The sequence below is a fragment of the Peromyscus eremicus genome, chromosome 1 (assembly GCF_949786415.1).
Source record: "Peromyscus eremicus chromosome 1, PerEre_H2_v1, whole genome shotgun sequence".
NCBI classification, from domain to species: Eukaryota; Metazoa; Chordata; class Mammalia; order Rodentia; family Cricetidae; genus Peromyscus; species Peromyscus eremicus.
The window spans coordinates 63,074,713-63,102,127 of NC_081416.1; the positions used below are offsets into that span (position 1 = coordinate 63,074,713).

Consider the following 27,415-nt stretch of genomic DNA (forward strand, 5'->3'; position numbering starts at 1 on the left):
GAATTCACAAGACGCTAAGGTGTGTCTATGTGGGCAAGTGAATCTACAGGCTCATGTGTGGAACAGTGGAAGCCAGGTCTTTTTCTGTCTCATCAACTAGTGTGAGCATCAAACACAATGGACTGTACTAAGTTTTGAGGAGATGAAAACAAAGGCCTACAAAGCAACATAAAGGCGTGGTCTTAGAACCCGCCAACCAGTAGCATACACCTACCTGGCTAATCAAATGGCAGAATCCATGTTATGGTAAATTATTTCAGATTGAGGCTGAGTGTACTAACTTTAGATGCCTCTGTGCTTTGTGAGAGAATGCTGCATTTGGGCCATTCCTCCCAAGAGAGGTGTTGATGGGTCCTGGCTGTGCCCCATGCTGGGCCTGTGATGACCCAGGAAGGCAATTTCACTGGCATGTCTTGATTCCTGTAAGACTATCATTAAAAACCTAAACTTTATCATGCTTTCCTGCCCTGCTCTTTTTGATATAATAGCCCAAGCCAATTAATAACAACGCCCATCTCTGAAGGTCGCACAGAAGCAGCAAGATAAAGGGGCTGTCATGGCCGAGGCAATCGCCTGAGTGCCAGGCCGGCGGCCCTCACGGCACTCACTTTTAATTTCTACATAGTGCCATTTGGACCAGGAAAAAAAGAGTTGTTTTAAAATTAATTACCTTGTCAGTGGCTATTATGATTAAAAAGGAGGCCCACATCAATATCATGTGCCTTATTCAGAAAGAGAATTACAAGAAGAGCCATAAAAATCAATTTTTTAGGCCTGGAAATGGTGTCTCTTGTTTGACAGGTGATTCCAGGATGTGACAGCCCCACTGGGGGAAGGGTGGCTTTTTTCTATCTGGCCAGGGCCTGTTCCCCATCTGAGGACATTACCTCCCATAATGCAATGGGCTCTGGACTTCTGGAGGAAAGTCACAGTGGAAAGTCACCCTTTCAGCTGCAGTCACTTCTGTGCCACAGGAACCCTGGGGTGCCTTGGACCCACTGAGGGTCCCATGGTCATTGAGGCTGCAGAGGGCACCCATGCAACATCCCACAGGGCGTTAGAGATGCCCCCAAGAAGCTGCAAAGGTCTGAAAGGTGGATTTGTCGTGACTTGTCAGTGCCACCCCCTGAAGTGCTTCTAACGCACTGATAACTTGGCTTGCTTCCCTTTTTACTCTTCAACCAGTGGTTGGGATGTTAAATCTTTTGGCATTATATTTTTACTTAACTGTGGAGTCTACATAAACTTAGAGATCAACTAAAGTTGGTTCTATCCTCAGCTATGGGAGAGACCATGTTTATTGAACAAATATTAAGTAGCTCAAATACTGATAATATAAAATGGCTAAATTACCCAAAATATTTGAGGATAATTTAATTTCCTAAAAGTGTCTCTTCATCATAAGTTATCTAGTCACAAAAGTAAATTCAGCCAACAAAATAAATGCACAACTAGCTTGAAACTTCCCAGGTTCTCATTCCTCACCCAAGCCCCAGGAAGGTGCTGTTGGGGACAAGATCTATATAGCTCCATGAGGCCTGAAGCCCTGGGGACCCTCAGTTCAGAGGGTCTGGCTGAGATATGAGAGAGTTAACACTTCAGAGGCAAACAGCAAAAACCCAGAAGTAGTAGGAGCACAGAACACCCGACATGGCTTGAGGTGGCTCTTAGGATCTAGTCCTAGTAACGACCACATTCCTCTTTCCTAACTACTCCACTGATCCCAAGCATAATGCCCTTGCCGCGCAGACACCTTTCCTAACCTTACCACCCCATCCTATTCCTCCAGCAGCTGCCATTAAACCCAGGGCACTCTGAGGCTCCTGCCCCCAGCACCATATAGGACAGCTTCATGCAGCAGAACACTGACGACCTGAGCCAACTGGTTCTGGTAAGTGAGCACCTGCCCCACCCTGGCCTATGGGAACTGCTGCTCCCTGCCTGAATAGCAGACCCTGCTTTAGCAGGCTAATGGTCCAAGCTTGGTACATGAGCTCCTTCTAGGGAATGACCAAGGGTCACCGCATTGGAAAAGGGGTCTTTAAAGAGGTCATGGAGGGTAACAAGGTCAGAGGGGACCTGACACGAAAGGAAGAATCCCCAGAGTTGTTGGCTTTCTACCATGTAAGGACACAGTGTCCATAAGCCAGTTTTAGAGCCTGGCTTGCTGCCCTTAGCTTGAACTTCAGCCTCCAGAATTGCAAGAAACGAATCTCAGTCAAGTCTCTTGTCTGAAGCCTTCTGCTGTAGCATCCAGCACTCCCTGGGACAGTATCCGTCCCTAGGGCACCGACTATGGACAAAAGGACAGCAGGACAGGCATGGAAGACTTGGGACATATCTAGACTCTGTAAGTTACTGGCCAAGGCTCCTTGTAACTTGGACTTCACCTACTTTCCCAGTGCTCCAGTAAAGACTGAAATTATTGGTGGAATTTTTAGAGATTGGGTTTTTTCCTCTGGATAGTGATTGGCTCCCTCTCCCAATGGCAATGTGCTGGGTATTCACTATGTGCTAGGGGCATTGTGGGCCATAGCCACATTGATCTTTCCCAATCTTGCAAAAGTCAGGCTCCTTGATGATACATGTTCCACTCTGCCCACTGTGTACCCCTAGCATGAGGGCTGCATGCCTCTAATCCACACCTTCTGGATAAATGGCTGGTCTTCTCTCTCTATCAGCCACCATTCCCATTTGTTTTCTAAGCATAAGATCTAGATATTGAATGTACTACTTCCTCTCCTCACATTGAGACAACTCCACTGATTATAAAACCCCACCGGGCTACATGGAAGAACCTTAGCCTCCTATGAATGCTTTATTTCTTAGGAATCTAGCAGGAAAAACCACAGCTGAGATCTCTAGAAATGGAGCAGGCCTTAAGCCTCAGATGCCCATAAGCACTCAAAGCAATGCTCAGTTTCACCAGCTCCAGGGAAATAAAAATTGTGCTGCCTCCCCAAGACTAGTTAGAAGTGGATAGGTGGGGGAGGCATGTTTGGTAAAATACTGAGACCCTCTAAAGGGGGTCTCCACAAGAGTATGGTGGGGATCCATCAAGGAGCAGTTGATATGAAGCCACCAGAGCACAAACATCCTGCAGATGGAGGATGAGCAGCAGGAAGTCATTCACAGCACTCTCCAAGCATTGCTGTGGATATTCACATGCACAGAACACACACACACACAGAACTTTACACATGTGACGATCTAAACCTGAGGCATGGAAAAGAAAGAGATGCATAACTTATGAGACAAAAGCATAGAAGCATGCAAAGAAACCCAGACACTGAATCCAGGTGGTACTGTGCAGCCACAGAGGCTCAAGACACAGACACAGGGTACCAGCAGCACCTTACTGTTTTATTTCTTCAGAAAAGAGAAGAAAGGTTACACATGTCAACCACTGAGTAGAGGTGTGTAATTTTCCTCATCATAGCCTTCTACATGCATTTGGACACCTAGATCCATTTTTAGTAAAATAAAGAACATACTGCAAATTTCATCAATCATCTGAGACACTGGCCCTTACCGAATCATCTTGCTCAACTGTAACTGGACTTGACATGTCCTGGCTGCCATGCTTTCAATGGAATCCATGGCAATGCTGGCACAGGCCTTGGGGTTTCAGGGTGATGACACACATAGCAAATCTGTGGGCTCCAGGCCCTTCGGCTTGCTATGGGAATTCTGTGCTGTGCAGGGTGAGCTCCAGGCAGTAGGTATCCTGAGGCTTCCAAAACTTGGGCTGTAGGCACAGCCCACAGAGACACCTGCACTTTTTCTCCAGGGCAGTGGGCAGCAAATGAGGTGCAAGAAACAGCTCTGTGCCAGCCCCACCAGAGCATTCCGGAATGACCTAGATCCTTAGCAGGGAGCTCGCCTTTGCCTAGAGACGCAGTGCTTTTCTTCTGCTCACTGAACAGCAAGGCGAGTTCTGGGAACGGCCTAAAGAGAAACATTTAGATTGGAGGGGTCTTTGAGCAGCCTGACAGCTGACGGATGACCATCCATAAAGCGACAAAGAGGGGCTGTGTGGCAGCCGGCGTCACATAGCCTCTCCCTGGGAAACTAATTGCTCCGGATTGTCCCAAGGAACATTATTTTTCTGGCAATCATTTCCTTTGAATGCTCAAAATGAGCATGAAACAACTCTTTTCACTGGACATAAAAGTTAAATGTCCCAATGTTGATCAAATTAACTTCAGCACTGTGACAATGGACTGTGTTTGTGAGAAAATAATGGGGGGACAGAGGGGTGCTTTATGCCAGGGTTTCACAGTTGTAATGTAAAAATGTCTCTGTTGAACTAGCCAGGCCACATTTCAAAGGGGACACTGAAGGCTCCTGTCACTTGGCAGAAAAAAAAAAAATCTCATTTCATGGGCTGAGCACTCAGGAAGGTTTCAGGGCATGCTCACAGTTGCTGCCTCAGGGTCCTGGTTTAGTCACCCTAGATCCTCCAAAGGGCTAACCTTGTGTCAAGAAGAGTATCACAGCAGTGACCAGTGCAGGCACCCCCTGGAGCCACAGAGGGTGGAGGCCTTTGACATCCCAGCATCCCCAGGCCCTAACACAGATGCCTTCAACTTCCTGGGCCTCTGAACCTGCTTAAACTTCTCAGAGTCTGCTCTTCAGCACCTATGGGTTTTCTTTTAAAATCTTTCATAACAGGGTGTGGTAGTACATGCCTTTAATCCAAGTACTAAGATGGCAGAGGTAGGCAGATCTCTGTATGTTCAAGGCCAGCCTGGTCTACAAAGCAAGTTCCAGGCAGCTAGGGCTACATTGTAAGATGCTGTCTCAGAACAAAACAAAACTCCACATATACATACAAACATACACATACATACATACATATACACCCCCACCCCCACCACACCATATACACACACACACACACACACACACACACACACACACACACACAAAACTTTGGGCTATAGAGCAGGCTCAGTGGTTAAGAATACTTGTTGCACCCGGGTTTGATTCCCAGAATCCATATGGCAGCTCACAGTCCCAGGAGATCCAATACCAGGCCTATGTGGGATATACATAAATTCATGCAGACAAAGCACTCATACACATAGAATAATAAAATAAATCTAAAATATTTCAATTTTTTTCATAAGTAGATATTTAAGGCTAAAAGCTCACAAGTCACACAAACATAGACATATTATCTTACACAAGAAGTCTTGGCTGGCCAGGCATGATGGCTCATAAAAGCAATACCAGTATTCAGGCAACTGAGGCAGGAGAATTGTGAGTTCTAGGCTAGTCTGGGCTACAGAGTAAGTTCCTTCATCAAAAAACAAAAAAGAAGGAAGGAAAAGAAGGGAGATGGAAGGAAGGAAGGAAGGAAGGGAGGAAGGAAGGAAGGAAGGAAGACAAAACCCCAAACAAATCTGCAAAGAAAAAGAAAGACTGTGAAGGAAGGCAATTGTAGCTGCTTATGCTGGAGTGAGAGGCCAGTCCCTCACTGGTGTCTCAGGGACACAAGCGTCTTTGCATGCAATGGTTCTAGTGCAGGCAGGCATGGCACTCACAGCTGAGGCTCCTGAGAACTGAGTCAGCCTTGGCTCTTGAACTTGTTTCTTTATAACTTATTTTAGAATAATCTTTGATTTGGAGGAAAATGATGGCATACTGGAGCCTCTTGGTTTTCACACCATCTTTCTTCCCCTTTCGCAGACAGGGGTGTGATACTGGCTATCCCTGGGTCGGATGCCCCCACTTCTCAGACGAAGACAGGGACCTACATGCAGGCTGGACAGGGAGATTAAACCAAAGAAGCCAGCCTCCCTATCCCAGCCTCCTCACTGTCTCCTGCAGCTCAGTGGGGCCTGCAGACAATGCTCGCACGGTTCCCAGTGCTGCGGCTGTGAATACAGCGCTGTTGGTGGCGGTGTCCATTCAAAGGCCAGTACAGCATTGTCCTCCCCAATCAGCACAGTAGAATGCAGTCTGCTGGTGGCTGCCAAAAGGTTAGCCTCCCGATGAAAGGGCGGGCCATTATTCACCACTCCTGCAGAGTGCCCCTTTGTGCCCAGCAGCCCAGCCCTACACTGCGGAGGTCCGGATCTGCGGTTGGCTGAGCTCGCCACAGAAGCCATTCATTGGAATGCAAAGACGCAGAAAAGTGGCCCCCAGACCCCAAGGCTGCTTTTCTGGAGGGATGGTGGTGTAGGGCAATGACACATTCTAATGCCTTACCACATTGACAAGCTGACCATGGTCACCAGGACTGATGGACATTTGGTCTCTCTCAGCTCCCAGCTCCCTGGGAGGTCCCAGAAAAATGGCCATGGAGCAAACAGCAGGAAGAACCACACAGACAAGGTTCTTGCTGCTGGCTGCTGATTCACTAGCCCAGGAAGGCAGCCCCATGGAGACATCACCACCACAGAGGAACCTGCCAGGAAGGAGGTTCCAGGGTCACCCACCGGAGACTCTAGCAATCTCCTTGAAATTTAGACATGATCCTGAGGTGAGACACTATCAGTTCAGTGCTGTCCTCAGGATCTGGTCTTGATGGGGGCAGTACCAGCTACTGTTCCACTCCAGGAACTAACTAGTGAGTGACATTATCATGGTACCTCCACACAAGCATGGCTGGGCAGGGCCCATACCTGAGGGTACTTAAGAATAGGGCTGGTGAAGTGCAGGGGAGTTGAGTTGAGGACACCAAAGGATGAGGGCCTCTGGGCTCAAAGGTTATGTGGGGAAGATAGAAATGGACAGAAATGGGATGTTTTGTTGGGGCAAAGCCCTTGAACCTATCTCCAACTGCCTGAGCTGTTCCCATAGCGGGTGCTGAGTTCAGGCTTCAAGCATGGTACAGTACCTGCTCGGGCTTCAGTCCCAGATGAAAGGGTGTGGCTGCATACAGATTTTAAAGACAAGCCCTTAGACTGGAGCAACAACAGGAGAAACCTCAGGTCGATTTCCCTTATCTGGGGTTCTTCTGCAGGGACTCGGATGACACCAGTAGCACTAGAGCCTCTCTTACCCTAGAGGCTGTGAGAGGTCAATAGAGGAAAGGACCCAGTGGAAGGACCATAGGCTGACCTCTCTTACATGATGGCATGGTCTCCAGAGGTCACTAGCCTTGTGATTGTCTAGTGATGGCACAGGAGTGAGACTCTATCTCCTGACTCCTTGTATCAAGCACTGCTTCAGAAGCATGTGAAGACAATAAAGAACTCACAGAATAAGCTACTAATGTGCCATTGAAGAGAGAGATGGTAGGATACTCAGTGACCCCAGCCCTACCCTACAGCGACACTGTGGTCCAGAGGACCCAGCTTTGCCTCTTACTTTATGGGCACACTGATCTATGGCACAGACATGCATGTACAAATTTGCCCAGTACAAGCCCCACAAACACATGTGTGCATTCACATGCATAAACGTGCTCACACTCACATAGACATTACACACACACACACAAACAAATTCTCACAAGGCACAAGGAGGAGATAGGCCTTGTGCTTAAGGTTTATATAAGGACCTCCTCAGCAGCTGTTCTTTGAGACCTTATCTGATGCTAGGGACCCTCAACACACACCACTAGGCCATCACCCCTGGTCATGCTGGGGCAGAAATTTGCATACTCCCTAGGATCTCCCATCATAGGAGTCTGCTAGCTCTGCCCTCAAGAATTTGATGGTGCAGGAACAACATGCTACATGTGACTAGAGGTGGTTCTATGGGAACCCTGGGTGGCCTGCTTTTCCTTCAGGTGCACAAATCTTCCAAGAAGCCCGTACAGGCTCAGGAAATGTCCTGCATCCTGCCAATCTTTTCTTCCTGCCTGAGTCAGTGCTTGGCACATCCCAGCTAGTGTGTCCTCTCTCAGGGATGCAGCAACAATCAATATGACTGTCCACAGGACAAGTGGTGACTTGGAGATTGCAAAATCCTCTGCTTAGCAAAACACCTGTATTCACAGATGGCCACTTCAGGAGACCAGACAGGAATGCTCTGTGAAGGTGCAGGGGATGGAAGAGCATAAGGAGAGGCCAGACATGGGCTAGCGGGAGGCTAAGATCTGAGTGGAGGTCAGGATGGGCTGAGAAAAGGAGACTAAAGCCAAGCCAGACAAGACCCCACACACTCCACTCCCTCTACTCTGAACTCAATGTGTTGCCTTGCTCTGGGGTAAGGCCTAGGTGGACTTGCTTTTCCAGAGCAAGGCCTCCAGGAAACAGTGTGAGGCTCAGGAAGAACCAAGACCACCTGCCCTGGTCTATGGGAAGTGGCTTTAGCCAACAAGAGTTGATCCTTCCTCATCACATGGAAGAGGATCAACTTGAGGACCATAAGAAAGGAGCAGAGTCTAGATCCAGATGTGTCTCCCAGACTGGGCTTCAGAAATGCCTATCTATAAGTCAAATGGATGCTGTTACTCAGGTCCAGATTCATCCTATCAGGGCTACCATCTTCTCTGAATGACAGCCCATTAGTCCTAACCCATCCAAGATCACACAGGATATCACAGACAGAGGAGCCTATAGCCAGGGCAGGTGGGAGCCCCAGCAGAAGGTGAGTAGTCCCTAGCTCTGACGACCACTAAGGCCACCAGCCCTTCCTCAGGGATGATCCTATGCCCAGGAAGCACAGATGGACAGGAAAGGGACAAAGGCAACGGTATGGCTGGGCAGCAGAGCTTCCTTGAGTTGACCCAGGCAGAGCACCAGAGGTATCCATTCTTGAATCCATACCTAAACACAGCCATGGCAATTCTGAGACACCACACTGTAGTTTGCATTTGCCCTCCTCTTCAAGGCACAGCTTTCTTCATTTTCCCACAGAACACAGAAGGAAAGGGAAGTCATATGCAACCATTTGTTCATTTGCTCAGGGTCTGCTCAGCCAGTGGATGGAGCTGGAGATTTTACATTCCTTATGGGTTGACATTCTGGAGGGCCACTCTCAAACAGGAAAACAGAAACCATGAAGTGGCCTTAGAGCAGCCTCAGCCATGCTCAGAAGTGGCTAGGATACAGCACCTACCTGTCGAGCACATAGCCCAGAGCCTTGTGCCTGACACCCGAGTACACTGAGGGGCTTGTCTCCCAGGCCACTAAGTTGGATGCATCATGAAAAAGATGGATGTTCACCAAGTCGAAGGCACTGTAATGAACAAAAAAAGGGACCTTATACCAAGAGCTAGAATTCCAGGTTACCCTGAACAGAGCTATGCCTCTCTGGCTCCCACCCTCTTCCTCAGCTCAGGATTAAAGCCCTGGGCACCCATCCTTAGTCACTACAAAGTGAACCACAGCATCGCCTCCCCATGGCCAGAAGGCACGAGACCTTCTGTTATATCTCCAATAAATCATTACTCTGGCCAAGTAAACTAGAGCTATTTTCCTTTAAAGAAAAGATAGTATTATAGAACTGCCTGTAAGCTGTAGGCCCAGCTTCAAGGAGGAGGATACATCTCACTGCAGGGATGAACCACTGTTGGGGACTCTGTAAGACAGGGGCATGGAAACAAGCAGAAAAACTGTCCTTCCATTGCCTCTGAGCATGCAGCCTGAGAGGCCTCGTGTATATGGACTTGATGAGGCCAGAGTGAGGTCTGCATCAACCTTTCCCATGACCTGTGACGTCCCTAGGCATCTCCAGTTAGCACGGACCATCTGCCTTACCAGATAATGGCTTCATACCATCCCAAAGGCACATACTACCATGTTGCATCTTCTATAGGGCACTGGAACTGGACCTCACCATTTCTCTTCATCAGCAATGTGAAGGAAAGCCCAATAACTCAGCCACTAGCTCTGTGCCTAAGGGATCCTCCCATACTGTATAGGGAGAAGTTGGTCCCTGAGAACAAGGACAAAGAGTAGCATGGGTGGCCAACCACCTCCTGGATTGGGTCATTAGCTCTATCTTAGGAACCCTCTGTTTCTTTCCCCCATGTCCATTCTGGACATTGTCCTGACCAACTCCATGGGCCTGGGTCAGTACCTTAGCTGAACTAGAGAGACCAGGGCTTAGTCAACTCTTGTTTCAGGAACTGAAAACTGAGCCACGTTTCTGTGGTTCTCAGGTGGACAAGGCAAGCATTACTATGGAGAATGCTTATCCAAAGGACAAATAGGCTAGGACAAGTGAGTAGAGCTAAGACCTCATTTGTCTGTGCCCAATAACCTCAGGCTGTCTTTGCAGAGCTTAACTTTGTGGCCTGGGACCTAATGGAAGGCCTTCCCACCAGTTCAACTGTGCAGTGTGCTCTGACACACACAGGTCACACTTGAGGATGGACGCGATGTCTTTTGGCTTTCATTTGGACTGACTACCTGAACCTCGAATTTACATGGAACAGGAAACAACACTGTGCCATGGGATATCACCCATCAACCAAAAGAGGAGTTATGGGGCAGTTTGAGCAGCAGGATCTCTGTTCTAAGGGAGCAGAGTCTTTGACAACATGTTTTGACACGTACAAAAGAAGGGCAAAAATCAAAATTATGGAATGGAGACAGTCAATTCAGACGCCATGGAACATACCAGTCAGCAATGCACCACCGCGTCCTGATGAAGCCTTTTCTTGACCATTTGCACTGAAAAGCAAAGGTTACACCGTCAGCAACACAGAGAAATGGGAAGCCACGGGGTTCGTCTGCAGTCATGGCACAGCTAAGAGGTGGTCTTTCCTTTGCTTGTTTGTTTGTTTGTTTGTTTGTTTTGGAGACAATGCCTTGCCATACAATCCAGGCTGGCCTTAAACTCACGATCCTACTAGCTGTAAGTGCTATTCCCAGCAGTTATATAGCATGCAATGTTCATCCACAGGTGGGGCAACTACTAGGCAGAGTGGGTGCTGTGGTCTAAATGTCCCCTAAACCCTGGTGTTGACAGCTGACCTCCAATATGATAGGTCTGAGAGGCAGGGGTCTCTGAAAGGTGATTCTGTCACCAGGGCTGGGCCTTCTTGCAAAGAGGTTTGATGAAGGGAGTCTGGGCCTTTTCACCGCTTGCCTGCTTTCTGCCACATGGGAACATGTATTTGGGCTTGTAGAGGGAAGGTAGCCAGGTCCTACCTTGGAAAAGGATGAAGCCCTCACCAGATGCTCTGCTAGCTCCTGGATCCTGCACTTACTGGGAATCCAAAACTGTGAGAAAGAACTTTCTGTCATTGACCAACTACCTAGTCCTCAGGCTAGAGCTGCTAACTGAAGGCTGGACTAAAGAAAGGGGTGGTCACTTCTACACTCTGTTCTCTCCCTCCAAACAAACAACCACTCTTTAGAGTCTGGGAAGCCCCTGCTTGGGTTCTAAAATAATGAAAAAGCAGAGAAAGTCATGGGAAGGGAAGGGGAGGGAGAGGAAAAGAACAGGGAAGAAGCTGGACTTGCTCTGGACTACAGCTTCAGATGGACTGCACACACCCCGAGCCAGCCTCCCCAGCTTCCAGTCCCAGTGTTGCTGCAGTACTGCTAACCGAGACTGCTCACTGCACACAGGAGGTCAGGCACAGGAAGCAGTCTGCTGACATCAGACCTGCCTGTGGGACAATGGCCTTTCCAGCACTCAATGTAGATGAATGAAAGAACTGAACTTTAATTCACACACCCTACAGAAAGCCACCTCATGGCGGCTCAGTGTTGGAAGCAGAGGTCCTGTGGGCAAAGAAGAGCTCCTCCTGCATCCCTAGGTCACAAATGGGAAGCAGGAACAAGTGTCTCGGCTCCCTAAGGAGAGTGGCCTACAGGGTGGGGATCTTCTAGTGCCTGGTATTCTGTCTCAGGGACAGATGAGAACAGATGAATCTTGAGAGGCTTGGTTCCTTTGTGGTTGACAGAGGACCAAGGAAGAGGGCATCTCCTCCATGGTGCCCAGGCGGGCAGGGATAGAAGTGATCACAAGGGAATTTGGTTAATTTCTTTTTTTTTTTTTTTTTTTTTTTTTTTTGAGACAGGGTTTCTCTGTGTAGTCCTGGATCTCGCTCTGTAGACCAGGCTGGCCTTGAACTCACAGAGATCCGCCTGGCTCTGCCTCCCTGCGCCACCGCTGCCTGGTGGAATTTGGTTAATTTCTAACAAAACATACTCTGCCTTAAGAGGGATGCAAAGGGGGCTGGAGAGATGGCTCAGTGGTTAAGAGTACTTGTTGCTCTTGTAGAGGACCCAAGTTTGGTTCCCAGCACACACGTGGTGGCTCACAACCATTTCTAACTCCAGTTCCTGGGGGTTCAGCATTCCCTTCTGACTTCCCTGGGCACCAGGCACATTCACGGTGCACATACATACATGCAGATAAAACATTCATACACATAAAATAAATCTAAAAGAAAACAAAAAGGATCCAGAGATGTATGGTAGGATAGTTTTGTGTTCAGCATCTTTCTCCTTTACATAACAGAAATAGCTCAGTTTAACTCCATGACACTCTGGATCACAATCATTCTAATAAATCCCATAGATAGATAGATAGATAGATAGATAGATAGATAGATAGATAGATAGATAGATAGATACCCTGGCTAATACAGTTACCATCATAACTAACACAGTCTACACCGGATGTCCTTGTGGTACAAAGGTACCTGGCCACCTCTCCCAAGCCCAAGCATCACTCTGTGTGGTCCTGCACTCACCACAGTCCCAGCACCTTGGGAATTCATGAATGCAGCACAGCATGGGTCCCTCTTCATCCAAGAATGGCTCTAGAAGACCAGGCCTACACTTGTCTTAAGGTCCAATACACACAGGCTCACAGCATGTAGAGCTGTACACTGCACAGGCCAGTGTGTGCCACAGGGAGGATCAGCCCTTCTGGGGTCACCCCCCCCCCCTCCTAGGGTTCTTCCCGAGAAGCAGCAAGCCCAGCCCACCTGCAGTCACACTCCCATGTAGATGTAACCAACCGTCTTATTAAATAAGAAACACAGAGCCGATTCAGAGAAGAAAGCCAAGAGGTCAGAACTAAGAGCCTTACCCTTCCTGCTTCAGCTATCCTGCTTCAGCCAAGAGAGCTCTCCGAAAAAGAGACCTACTTCCTGTGTGTATGTCTTTAAATAGTCTAGATGTTCTGCCTTCTCATTGGTTGTAAACTAAACATGTGACTGCCTTGTCATTGCCTGTATGTACCACCCTCCAGGTCCTTAAAGGCGTGCGCCACCACCGCCACGCACTTGCTATGGCTCTATAACTCTGACCCCCAGGCAACTTTATTTATTAACATACAATTAAAATTACATTTCAGTACAAGTAAAATACCACCACACTCCCAAGCTCTGACCCCAAACTGAACACCTGCACTTGGCCTAGAATTCTATAGTGGGCAACAGCTTCATTGCCACTGCAAATGGAAGGCACTTGTGAATTTTAGGACCAGAAACCATTTTCCCCTTAGTTTTGAAATTTTGTGTAAATTAAGATGCATTTGTACATTTGTGTATCTTGAATACACACACACACACACACACACACACACACACACACACACACATTGTTGTAGAGATTAAATTTCCATAATAGAGCATGACTTTAACATCAACTACTAATTGAATACACAATAAAAAGTGCACTTTTTTCTATAACATGTTGGTAAAAACTGCAACTAGGATTCTAACTAGACGTGAGACAGGAGTTGCAGGTGAATCTCAAGAAATATACAGTTAATATTTGTATAACCCAACAGTTTGGTAAAATATTTACAGAAATATTTACATCTTGCCTCTGAGGCACACTCATCACAACAGCTATGGCCACTCAGCCTTCATTGCCAACATTGTTACAGAATGGAAAGATGTAGCCACCACCCAGGGCACTCTGTATATGGCCTTGGGCTTGTCTATGTCCTGGATCTGAGCTGAGATGCATCTCTGTCCTTGCAAGGGCCAGTGGGCTCTACTTAGCTACTTCAAAAGATGGTCCTCCAGCATCCCACACTCCCTTCAGTGGCCTGAAAGGAGGCCATCACAGCAAAGCTCTTCCTTCAACCAGGAAGACATGGGGCCCAAACTTCCTCAGTCTGCCAGCAACCAGAAGAAGGGAACAGGACTGGGGTCTACTTCCTTTCTCCTGGACCAAGGTTCTATCTTTCTTTCTGATGACTCATTTCCTTTTTATGGTCAAGTATAAGCATATGGGTAGTTGCTACATGGGACTAGCCCACAGGAGCACATCCAACACCCCCATCAGCAGATCATCAGGTGCCTTTTTGAAAAGGAGACTCCTTAGTGAGGACTCCCTGACACCCTCTATGTACAGCACACACAAATACACGCAAAGGAACTGACCCATGCACATGTAAACACAAACACACACACACACACACACACACACACACACACACACACACACACACACCTACCTATGTACTTATGACTGGCTGTGTTTGGTGTGGAGGGTGGGGAAGGCCCAGACAGATAGGCATGGAGGCAGGAACTCAGGCCATAGTAAAGGTCTTGGAAGGCCTAGAAGCTCCCAGCTACAGTGCTGTCACCTGGCCATTGCAGATGGGAGCAGTGTGCAGAGGGTAGGTGGGGCTCGACTTCGATGGGTCACTTCCAGGAGGCCACCTTCTGAAACCTTCACTAATGAACTCCTCTGAGCCAATGGGGATGGCAAGGTTCTCGGATCTCTGGGGTGGTGGCATCTCCTCTCTTAGAGGGACTATGGCCACAGAAAGGGAATGCACACAGGCCCAGGAGGGCAACACAGTGCTCACCTCGTGCGGCCTCTGCTCGGTCCCCTGTTAATAGGGTTCCTTGAGCCGGCAGATGGATTGCAAATCCAGGCAGCTTCATCTACTGAGAGAGCATAAATCGCAGCGGAGAAAAGAGGGGCTGCGGGAGGTTATCACCAAGCGGCCCCACTGAGGAAGGCCTGCTTGGAGCATTAGTGGAATTAATTCATCTTTCATGGGCACATGCAGCAGGGCCTGTGATCTATGGTAACAACCAATTTCTCACCACGGCCAAGAGGAAAAAAATGACTCGGTCCGATCGACTACACAAATCTGCTTTTTAAAAATGGCCTCGCGTTATCTGGAGTGTTGCTCCCAGAGGCGTCATTTGGAATTCATACTGAGCCAGAAGCACCCATAAATCAGCAGAGAAAGTTTTGTTGGTTTTAGAAGCAGAGGGCCGTCATTATTTGGAATTGCATTATGCCTCCATCACAGTAATTACATTTAGATTATCCTTAAGTGATGGCAATAAAAGAAAGAGAGATCAGTCTTCAACTAATTCTCTCCCCTAAATGTGCTGGGTGCAATGACGGCCTGGCAGAGTCACGAAGGGGCAAGTCTGGGAGCGGATCCCGAGGGTCTAGACAGAGCTATTGCTGGTGATCTCTGCATTGGAGCCCCAGGTCCTAACCTGTGGAACACAGCATGCTCTGTGATGTTCTAGGCATTAAGAAGCACCACAGAACTGACAGAAAGTGTTGGGGTTTGTGGCTTTAAAATGAGATTTTGTTTCTGTTTATTACTATGGTGAAGGGAAATGTGAGAGTGCACTGGCATAGTCATGACATAAAGTTGATACACAGAACCCCAAGACACTCCCCAGTTGAGCACTTATGTTCCTTGCAGGCCCAGGAGCCAGCCACCACAGGGGTCTGTGAACCAGCTGCCAATCATGGATAGCAGCTTGTTCTAAGCGAAGATAGGAGTCCACCTAAAGACATCCTGTGGCCTTCCCATGATGAGAGTTCATTCTTCAAAGACATATCCTAGGGATGGGCTGCATGCCTTTAATCCCAGCACTCTGGAGGCAGAGACCGTCAGATCTCTGTGAAGCCAGACAGGACTACACGATGAGATCTTGTCTCAACAAAACAACAGAGATGTATCCTTTTCTCTGCCTGCAGAAAACGTGAATGAGGCCCCTGACCAGGACTGCTAAGTACAGGAAGGGATGGACCCAGGCTGTGGTCACTTTCCTATGGGGGGAAGTCAGCCTCCCATACTCTGTCCTGATGCATGTTCCACTTTGCATAAGGGGACAGAGAACTGGCCTCAGAAGTAAAGGGTATCCTCCCTATATGGGTGGTAGGTCATAGGCAAGACCACCCAGATTTCATAGACCTCAACTCCTGAGGCCTCCAGGTTCAGTAAAGCAAGAGAACTATTAGCCAGAGAAGCCCTGAGGCTACAGGTAGGAACAAGGAGGCCCTTGGAAGAATTCTACAAGCAAGGGCTGAGGGCTGCTGGGACCAGGGACACATCTCTGCAAGAGTCTTCCATTTGATGTCCACAGCCTCAGCCTTTCCCCTATTCCTGCCCACTCAGGATACCCTTGGCTGTGGCGTACATCTCGAGCCTCTAGTGCAGTAGACGAAGCTGTGATGGGATTCCAGTTCTGGAATTCAAGGAGTGATGTGAGAGTAAGGCAACAGGGAGGCTGTACATGGTTGTGGAAGGATGTTACACACTAGGTTCTTGTGGGGAACATCACGTCTGCTGATATGTATAGAGGTATGGGAGATGCACGGTGCAACCATACCCAAGAATTAAAACACAGAGCACAGTGCAGGGCACATCAGAGACCAGGCATATTTGGGGCTTTTAGCGAGAGGGCAGACACTGTCCTCAGGAGAGCCTACTGGGGAGTACAGGGTGAGGGCCTCAATACACTCACAACAAGACACAGGGAGTGTATACAGTCATAGCTTCACTCTAATTGGGTGGGGCTCACATGTCTGTCTACTTGCCACACTTCTCAGTGTGTGAGATAGTTTAAAAAAGTATTTAAAGGGAAAAAAGGAGATGCTTGGTGGGAGGCTATCTCAGACACTGCCTCCCCAGGGAACTGGTACACACACCACAGCCTGTGCCTATGCTCGACACCACCTTTCAGTGCACGCCACCTGCCCTGCAAGGAAACATCTTAAAGCCAGAGCTTGTGCTGTACTACCTCAGCCAGCCCTGGCTTCTGCCAGGCTCACCCAGAACTGCCCCAGCACCCATCATTTCTACCTGGGCCCCTCAAGCCCTGGCCATTTTGAATGAGAGATTAAATGGTGAGTGAGATCCCAGAGACCTCTGTGGTAACTGGGATGAGTCCTGGGCAGGCAGAAACCCAAACTCAGGAGTAACAGACTAAAGTTGGCATGTTGGCTAATGGCTTTTTCATGGGAACAACATCCATGGGGTCCTTCCATGGAAATCAGCAACATTCAGGTTCAGGTGTCATTACATATGGACCACAGAAGGCTACAACCTTCCCTGCCACCCTACTCCACCCTCAGGATGCCTGAAGCAGAAGGGCCAAGAATCTGAGCCAGGGTAGACCTGAGCCAGCAGAGGACAAGAGACTGGGAACATCCCTGGCCTGGGGACAATGAATGGGGGAGCCAAGCCACAAGGTGACAAGAGGTGGCCATGATCCTTTCATGCAAGGCACAATTACAATGCAAGTTAATAAAGTTGTGGCCTTGCTGAAAACCAGCTCTGAGTAAAAGTACTACCACACGGTACAGCCATCTAAGAGAGAGAACCACAGGGCAGTCCTTGGAGCTGGTTAGAGTGCCCCAAACACCATGGCAAAGGTGGGGCATGGATGAACAGCCAGCAGTCATGGGGCCAATTCTCAGTTCTTCCCACCTTGGCACCTAAAAACCTTCCAACCAGGGCATCCAACATCTACCGTACCTTAACAGATGACTCAGGGCAAGGTGTCAAAATGGAGCCTGAGGGAAGCTACTCACATCTGAGTAGAGAGGCAGAAAGCAGCTTCTGGCTCTTCGACTTCTAAACTCTATCAAGCAGGTGCAACTGCTAGCATGTATCACTAACCCACCAATTCTTTTAGCCGTTATGTCTTCACTGGCTGAGGCAACCCAGAGGCCTCCTCGGGGACTTAGCTCTCACTCCAGCAACCCCCCAGGAAGGTGAAGGTGTACCATGTGCACAGTTCCTGCACAGCATGGCATATAAGACACAGCACACAGTGGCTCCAGCCAGTGTCAGCCCAAGAGAATGAAGCCATTTCCCTGTCTTTGGAGAATGGTTCTCCTGCCTACATATGACGCTTTAAGTTTAGTAACAACAAAACCTGAGCTCTTAGGTTCTCTGTGCCTGTATCCAGGGCAGCTCAGATCACCTCCAAACTCCAGGGACAACAGTCCTGTAGTGTGACAGGGCTGTGACCGCCGACAGCGAGGACAGTTCACACCTACATCACCTCTGACTCACTCATTCTGATAATCAGGGTGCTGATGAGGAGGCACCAGTCCTCACACACCTCAGGAAAGTAATCCTGTGGGAACTTCTCCTTCTCCAGCATGGGCGTGCTCTCCAAGGTGTCCGAATAGATCTCCTTGCCAGTGACTTTTTTATACTTCTTAGCTGGAAAAGATAGGAGGAATACATGAATTAACACCACCACCACAGCCTACCAACTAGCCACATGCTACTGGGGGATGCCATGCCCTATCACAGCAGCACCTGGGTCAGAGGGATGTCTCCAAGCAGGCAAGGGGCCAATTGCTGCTCCAGAGGCGCCTGTGGCTCATAAATTCTTGTTCCATGACCTGGAACCTGACACTCTACTTCATTATCCTCTAAGAGCTCCCAGCCTGCAGATTTACAGGGGCTAATTGGCACCCTCTTTGAAAGCCGTGAATATAGTTAAGAGGGCTGTGGAATTACCATTCACTCAGACCTTCACAGGAATTTATTTAATAACATCGATTTCCTCTTCACACACAAACGACATTACTCATATTCCAGGGAACAATTTTTACATGAGATGTAGACAGGGACACAGGGCAGGCACTCTTCAGACCTGCCTTGCTAGCTGCCACCCTACCCGTCCTGGACTGACAGCACTGTGACAGGCCCTGGTCTGAGTCCCTCCACAGGCAGGTCTGGGAGAGGTTCTTTTTACAGACAAGTGTCCCACATTCAGTGATACATGATAAGCATGTGTGGTGATATTGTGCTCCCCAAAATATTGTACACCCTAATAAACTTATCTGGGGTCAGAGAACAGAACAGCCACTAGATATAGAGGCCAGAAAATGGTGGCACACACACACCTTTAATCCTAGCATTCCAGAGGCAGAAATCCCTCTGGATCTCTGTGAGTTCAAGGCCACACTGGAAACAGCCAGGCATGGTGACTCACACCTTTAATCCCAGGAAGTGATGGCAGGAAGCAGAAAGGTATATAAGGTGTGAAGACCAGATACTAGAAGCACTTGGCTGGTTAAGCTTTCAGGCTTTGGAGAAGCAGTTCAGCTGAGATCCATTTGGATAAGGACTCAAAGGCTTCCAGTCTGAGGAAACAAGATCAGCTGAAGAATTGGCGAGGTGAGGAAGCTGTGGCTTGTTCTGTTTCTCTGATCTTCCAGCGTTCACCCCAATACCTGGCCTCAGGTTTGATTTTATTAATAAGACCTGTTAAGATTAACGCACCAAGCCGGGCGGTGGTGGCGCACGCCTTTAATCCCAGCACTCGGGAGGCAGAGGCAGGCGGATCTCTGTGAGTTCGAGGCCAGCCTGGGCTACCAAGTGAGTTCCAGGAAAGGCGCAAAGCTACACAGAGAAACCCTGTCTCGAAAAACCAAAAAAAAAAAAAAAAAAAAGATTCACGCACCAAGCATGAGAATGTGTTTCTCACGGCCCTCGCAGGCAGGACAATAGAACTGCTGGCCTCAGCAAGGTGCCATAAGGTTCAGGCAACATTTGGTCCCCAAGGCCAGAATGTAGCCCAGACAGTCTTGTACCCTGGCTACCAGTCCCAGCACCCCAAGATCCCCAAGCCAAAAACAGAAGCTTGGGTTGGGGATTTAGCTCAGTGGTAGAGTGCTTGCCTACCAAGCGCAAGGCCCTGGGTTCGATCCTCAGCTCCGGAAAAAAACAAAAAAACAAGCTTTTGGGTTGTCAAGCAGGTTCTTGGAGACTAGCTTTGGAGCAGCGGCTGCCTGGATTTTAGGGATGTCTTCACATTCTAGGAGCAGCAGGACTTCCACAGTCTGGAGTGCTTTCCATACTAGGGGTAAGAGTAGGACAGCAGGAGCTGGCTGAGGGATGTAGCCCCAGGGACATAAAGGGATAGAGGCTGAACCCAGGTAAAAAACAAAGTTTTGATTCTAAGGAACCAGCTAGCGTCAGGGGTCCCCATTCAGGTCTATGATCTGGTTTGGGTTGTACTGATGGCTCATAATGAATGCAACAGGGACCTGAAAGCCCACAGGAGCCTGTCCAGGGACTGGGTCAGCCATGAGCTAAATGCACCATGGGCCTCTGATCATATTCCTCAGATTCAAGCAGATACTGGAGAACCTGAGTGTGCTTAGCTTTGAAGCCAACACCACCCCCTTGACTGCGGAAGGGCAACTGGAAGTCCGTGTCTTCCTCACTCAGAGAGAACAAGGCCTCAGCAGAACATGGAGCCAGCACCTGGGGTGGGTAGGCAGGTCAGACAGGTCCCAGTGAGCCCTGTGCTGGGACAGATGTGCACTTGGCCCCGGGAACATTTGCTGCAGATGCCCATCAATCCCACAGGAGGGTATTTGGCACATACAGTAGTACCCAGACATACTAGGGTGGCCAAGTGTCTGGTGGAAGGCCACTGGGAAGCCTGAGGAGTGGAAGCTTCCACCAAAGGCTGAAGGTCGGAACAGACACTCCTGGGTACCCAGGCAGGTAACTTTCCCAACAGGCTTATCTGTGGGCTGCCTAATGCCCCTCCACCAGACCCACAAAGCTAAAGTGTTCGATACTCACCTCTTGCCATCACATCCATCCCCTCGGTGGGCCCTGGGCTCTTGAGATGAAAAAGCAATGGCAGGGGCCCACTCAGACAGGCAAGATGCAAGAACAGACACACACAATGCTTTCAAACACCCAGTCACATGTGTATTCCTGTGATCAGTTGGGCAGTCAGAATAGTCAGCTATATAGTCAGAGACTGCCACACACCAGTGAGAGAAGACACCACTCTAAAGCTCGGCTCACTCTGGGCTCCTCAGCAACTCTGGCTGAACTGCAACACCTCTCCTAGGAGCCTGCGTCTCTCAGCTGAAGACATACACCAAGGAGGAACACCTCATGGATACAGAAAGGGCTATGCTACATGGCTGAGGGGAAGCAGGTCTACATGTGAATGTAGGTGGAGGAATGGCGGGGACTGAGGGAAGCCATTGGGCTTAGGAGGAATCCAGACCATCTTGTTCACTGAGGATAAGGAAGAAACTGGGATGGAAGGTCATATCTTAAATATATAATTTTCAGAGGCAGCAGAGACTGCACATAAACCTATCCCACACTGTCTGCATAGACCGTGCTACCCACTGGAGTTCAGTGTACTTCAGGCTGTGTGCTTCTCAGTACAGCACAGTTCAGTGTACTTTTCATGCTGCAATGCTATGGGTTTTGACAAATGCACACAAATGTCATGTACCATACGCACCAGTTTTTCTGTCCAAAATGTCTTCTGTGCCCAGGCACATCACTTCACTCCACCTAGCCACACTCTTTATATTTCTAGAGTTCTTCTATTTCTAGACAGTTACAGTTGCGATCCAGCAATGTACAGCCACCAGACCAGCATCTTTCATCTGCTCATTTTTCTAGTTTCTCATTAACTCTGATGCATGCTGTTGGGGGTGATGGTGTTGTAGCTGATTTCCTTGTCTAATGGAGGATGGTCATCTCTATTCCTAGTTTGCTGAGAGTATTTGCTGGATTCTGCCATATGCTTTTTCTCTATCTACTGACCCAGTCACAAGGTTTTCTTTCTTTAACAGATGGTGTGAGCAATTTTTTTGGCTGATTTTGGAATGTGATGTCAATTGCATGTCTAGAGTAAACCCCAACTGTTCATAGTGTATAATCCTTCTTACACCTTGCTAACATCTTCCTGAGAGCTCTTGCATTTTATTTTCATGAGGCAGTCTGTCGACCTCCCTGTTTCCAATGTCTCCATCTGGTCTGGGGATTCAAGCAGGGCTGGCCTTGCAGGACAAGTCATGAGGTGCTTCTTAGCTTATACCTGGGAACTTGGGAGAGAATGCTGTGGTTTTCTCAGTAGATTCACCAGTGAACCCACCAGACCTGGCACTTGCTTTTCAGAAGGTTTACCACTGACTTAGCTTCATTCATAGCTGTGGGTATTTTCAACTTCAAAGCCCTTGCACAAGTATTCAGACTTTATGTTCCTGCAATTGCTCCATCATATTATTAAACTTACAGGCAGAGACTTGTTATAATATTGTTATTACCCTGCTATCAGTGGTGGTCCTTACTCATTTCTGTTATCAATATTTTGCATCTTCCTTCTTCTTTGTTCTTGGTTCATGGGGCTAACAGTTTATCAATTTAATAGATCTCTTCTAAGGACCAATTTTCTCTGATTTCCTGTATTCAGTTCCATTAATTTTGCCTCCAATTTTTATTTCTTTTTTTCTGTTTATTGTGAGTTTTGTTTTCTACTTTCTTGCACCTCAGTCCTAGGCATATTAACCACACTTACTCTAAATTCCAGTACAATCGTTCCAGATCTCTGTCATATTTGAGTCTGTGCCAGAGACTTGGTTCATCTCCTTAACCTGATTTTTAAGTCTAGCATGTTGCTAAGGACAGAGCATGAGCCACTGGGTCAAAGAAGCAGACAGATGTGCTGGGCTGGGGCCACGGCCCTGGCCATATAGTGTCAGGCACTCAACCTTCCTTCTCCCCATCCTGGTGCTCGTCTCTGCTGCCTGAGGATGTCCAGTCAGACGTCTTCTCACAGGCTCAGAGCAGCACCCGTCTTCCACCAAGTCTGCCCCAGGCTGTGATCTTCCCACTGATTGGCAGCCCTGCATCCCACAAGACAAGAACGCTAGAAGCTGGGTTGAGTATCTCAACTTCTTGGCCAGATGGGTTCTGATGAGAGTCTGGTTGGCTAGGGAATAGGTCTCCTTGAAAGCAGGCCCTGTGAAGCAGAAGGGAATACCTGCCCTTGACTGTGAGACCTCTGTGGGACATCTGGAAGAAAAACTCAAACACATGGATCCTGGGAACCTTCCTCCTCAAGCTTATCCACACCAGCCTCCTGGACCCAGTTGGATCCTGTTGCATGTACCCACTAGCTGCAGTCCCAGAGACATGCCAGCTCCGGGCAACCATGCCCCTGCACCCACCTGTCTGTGGGGGGATGAATTTGCCCTATGACCTTATTTCCTATTGGATACAAAAAAAGCTGTTCTGTCTGCATCTGTGAGAATGGGAACCATGTCTTCCAAATAATGTATATTGGACTAGAAAGTAGAAGTCCCCTCTATCTTTCTCTGGTATACTTTCACAGACTCCTTAAATTTCTAACAATGTAATTACTTTTCAAATTGGACTACTAATTCTTAAGCCTATTCAAGATTTTTCACAAATTCTAGATTTCTTGCTGTAATTCATCAAGCCAGGAGAGTGAGTACTGTGTGCCCACCCCAGCCTGAGATGAACCGAGCCGGCAGGCTCTATCTGTGCCAGCAGCAACCACCAGGTCAGGCCACTATGTTTGCCGAATCAACTCCCATCCCAGAAAGACGCATGCTAAACACATGCCTACAATGGCACTGCCTCAGTTCCTACTGGCAACAGGAGGCTTTGCAGACTGAACTGTGTATTAGCAAGGCACACTATGACTGACTTCATTTAGTAGTAAAATGTATATGCAAATGGTTTCTTAAGAAAACTGTTCTATGGATTCAGAACCTCTTGACTTCGATGTTCTTTTTTTGAGTGGGGGAGGGAGTGTTCAAGACATGCTTTCTCAGTGTAGCCCTGGCTGTCCAGGAACTTACTCTGTCGACCAGGCTGGCCTCAAACTCAGAGGTCTGCCTGCCCCTGCCTCCCAAGAATTGGGATTAAAGGTGTGCCCCACCACTCAGATGTTCATGTTTAAGAAGCTATTCTGTGTCTTACCCCTAGCATGGCAGAAAATAGTCCATATCTGGATATCATTGCTGGGGACATGCACTGGTACCCGATGTTTATGGAGTCCTGGAAAAGCAGCTCTGGCCACCTCATCCTGGCCAAATGCTTGGTAAGAAAAAGACAAGTGCTGTACTGAGAAGAAGCTGCCGAGGCACAGTGACAATCACTCTGCTGGCCAGAATCCTGCTCACCACAGGCTGGACAGGCTGCTAGAGTGATGCAGAGAAGACAGTTCCTCCACCTCCTAGGGGAACCTTTCTCTGAGTGCATACCAGCAGTGAACCTGAACCAGCGGATGAAAGTGGTCACGTCACTGGTTACAAATGCCTGACAAAAGGTAACTTAAAAGAGGATGATTTGGGCCCAGGGTTTGAGAGTACAATCCATCATGGCAGGAAGTCTTAGCAGGGGTCCTGGCAGAGGTGGCTTGATGCTCTGGTGGCAAGAACTTGTTCACATCTGGAGATCAGGAAGGAGAATTGGGCTAAATCTCAATGTCAGATCCCAGTGACCTAGTACCCTCTAGTAAGGCCCCACAGCCTAAGACGCCACAACTACCAACCCAAACCAGAGTCACCAGCTGGAACCAAACATTGAAATGTGTGAGAAGAACATCTTATACAACAGTTACTTTCACGATTGTCATGAACTCAGTGACTTTTCCAGGTGACATGATCTGGCCCCAGACCAGCATGGAGTTCAAGGTTTACATACAACAGAAGCAAGAGCACGGAATAGTCAGTTGGGGCCCTGAAGAAATCCCTCTCACTGTGGCAACAGGTGCCCCCAGAGAGGCTAGATTAGTGAACTACACAAAGGCCATCTTAGCAGTGACACCCAGGCAAACAGTGCAGGGCCAGCACCAGCCACTAAATGACAGCCAGCAGTTTTCACAGCCACAAATACATCCTCTTCTGTTTCTGAAATATGCAACCCTCCCCGATTCCATTTCATTTTCTTATATTTCAAAGGAACATGGGTAGGAAACTACTATCTCCTTTGAGTTCCTATATGAAAGCTAGAGCTAGCAGGGCATGGTGGCACACTCCTTTAATCCCAGTACTCAGGAGGCAGAGCTTGGTCTATAAAAATGAGTTCCAGGATAGTGAGGGCTGTTAAACTGAGAAACCTTGTCTCAAAACAAATAAACAAACAACAAACAAAGGAAGGGAGGGGGGAGGAGAGAGGGAAGGGAGGGGAGGGGAGGGGAGGGGAAGAAAGCTAGAGCCCACTGAGATGGGCAGAGCTTTGACACGTGACTCAGGACAGGCAGAGCAGGTCAGTGGCATCTCCCCTCAGGACCGGCAAGGTGCCAGGTTTACAAGATGTGCAAGTGACATCAAACGCAGACCATGCAGGCCTTCTCATGACAACAAAGCCAGAGAGACCTGGAGAGGACCGACCAAGGGATGGGCTGCAGAAACAGATCATGGAAGCCGGCATGGAGTCTTACCTTTAAAGTCAAACTGGTAGATGTTTTTTAAGGATTCGTGAAGAAAATAAAAGCTTCCTAGTGCCTGTAGGAGCAAAGAGAAAGATGGTCAGGGCAGTACTGGTTCTCCACTATGTGAGGTTCGGGAAGCATAAAAAATGCTTCTGCAAGGACAGCAGAGGACACAAACCGTCACTCAGTCCCAGCAGCGGAGGCAGAGGTGGCCATGGGCTGGCCAGCACCTCCCACCTGCCAGCACAGCGCAGTGGTAAATTAGTCAGCTTGGAGCAGCACCGTTCAGCCAACAAGCAAACAGCTGCCGTGTTGCCGTCCCAAGCTGCACACTCCAGGCCTCACACGTTTTCAGGAGTTGGATCCTCAGGAGATCCAGGCTCATCTCCCCAGGCTTCACTCATTGGATCCCACACCCACCACCATCTATCCATGACCACAACACAGGCACAGATGGGATTTACTACTATGAAAAATGGGAGTTGGAAAACAAATGACTTCAATAATTAAGGACCGAAGTATAGAAGTTAGTCAGTTCCCACCTCAAATGTCCACACAGGAATAGTCTGGGACCCCCACTAGACTGCTCACACAGTAAAGCTCGGTCCCCCAGCTCAGTGTCTACATGGAAACACGTCTAGTCCCCTAACTCAGTGTTCATGTAAGGGTTTGGTGCCCAGTTCAATGTCCACATGAAGTTGGTCTGACCCCCAACTCAGCATCCACATAGAAACAGTCCACTTCCCCCGGCCAGAATGCCCACGAAGTCTAAGGTTTTATCCCCTAGTTCACGGTCTACAAAGGAATAGGTCTGGTCACCCAGCTCAATGGCCACACAAGGATGGGTTTGGTCCTTCTTCTTCAGCGCTCACATAAGAATAGCCTGCTCTATACTTGCCATCAGACCCCAAGGACAGCAAAGCAGGAGACCAAGGCCATGTCTGCTGGCAACAAAGATGGCATTTTTGGCCTTTCAAAAGACTCAAATTTCTGTGTAATACTGCTTGGTTTTAATTTTCCCCGGCTATCACACTCTATAAAACTCTGGCTGTCAATGCAGGAAACTCCACTCAAACCTTGCATTCAAGGTGCCTGGTCTATGGGTTTGCACATGTGACATCCTCATGAAGCTGGACCTCATCTGGTATACGCTTATGTGGAATTCTACCTGCTTCCCTAGACCATGTTGGCCACTCCACAGTGGGGTGGGGAAGGGCTTTATTTATCCAACCCCTTTCTTCTTTTTGCCATCTTATGTCCTTATCAATCCCCAGCTATCTCTTGATCATCCCCCAGCCCTCTAGTTTCCCACACAGCTCACCTCCATGCTTTTAGCCCCAGAATCTAGTATCCCCTGGAATTCTGTGTTTTTTTCCTCATTCCTCCTCCGGTCTACCCACACACATCCTGCCTGACACCCATTCACAAGGTGTTCTGTGGATCACATCTATCCTTGCTTCTGGAAGATCCCAGGGCTCTGCTGTCTCACGTCCTGTCCGCATTTGCACTGTAGCAGGAAGATTCCTCTGCTCTGTGGATAGTCCGGCCAGACCCATGGTCACATTTTCCTCTGGTCACATGTGCATAAGTGAGGCACCTGTATAGCAGAACTTGGAAGCAGCCAGCCTTCAGTTTGCCTTCTTAAGGCTGCATCAATAGGAGAGACCATGCTTCAGATAGATGCAGGGACTGAGCCTCCTCTATGGGCCAGAAGAAAAAATTGCAGGGCTGGGCCCAGCATGAACCTAACACTTGCTCCAGAGCCACAAGACACACAGCTCTGTGTAGGATGCCTCTCTTCCTGCCTCAGGTGAAGAGGAACGAGATAGTGTTATGAAGACCACTTTGGACACTGGGTTCAGACTCCCAGCTCTGTTAGTATGGGACAGGGAGTGAGCAGAGGAGAGCTAGCCTGGACAGGTGGACCTACTTGCCAGGCCCTAGCAGCCACACTGGCTAGAAATGAAGCATTAATGGCGTTGTCAGACATACTTCAACCTTAGGGGGAGTGTAACCGTCCAGACACACTCCAGCCTCAGGGAGAGTGCAGCCACCCACATATCTCCATTGGTTGAAAGGAAC

At 48.5% G+C, this 27,415-nt stretch overlaps 1 protein-coding gene across 3 annotated transcripts in view; it reads right to left on the reverse strand.

Moving 5' to 3' along the window:
• Inpp5a (inositol polyphosphate-5-phosphatase A) overlaps positions 1–27,415 on the reverse strand; it is a 194,837-nt gene that overhangs the window by 44,326 nt on the left and 123,096 nt on the right. For all 3 annotated transcript variants that reach the window (XM_059264992.1, XM_059264995.1, XM_059265001.1), the window contains 4 exons: positions 25,343–25,406; positions 18,212–18,315; positions 10,525–10,577; positions 9,019–9,138 (listed from right to left, as the gene is read on the reverse strand). In XM_059264992.1, coding sequence (XP_059120975.1) covers positions 9,019–9,138; positions 10,525–10,577; positions 18,212–18,315; positions 25,343–25,406 — 341 coding nt within the window. The remainder of the gene's footprint in view (positions 1–9,018; positions 9,139–10,524; positions 10,578–18,211; positions 18,316–25,342; positions 25,407–27,415) is intronic.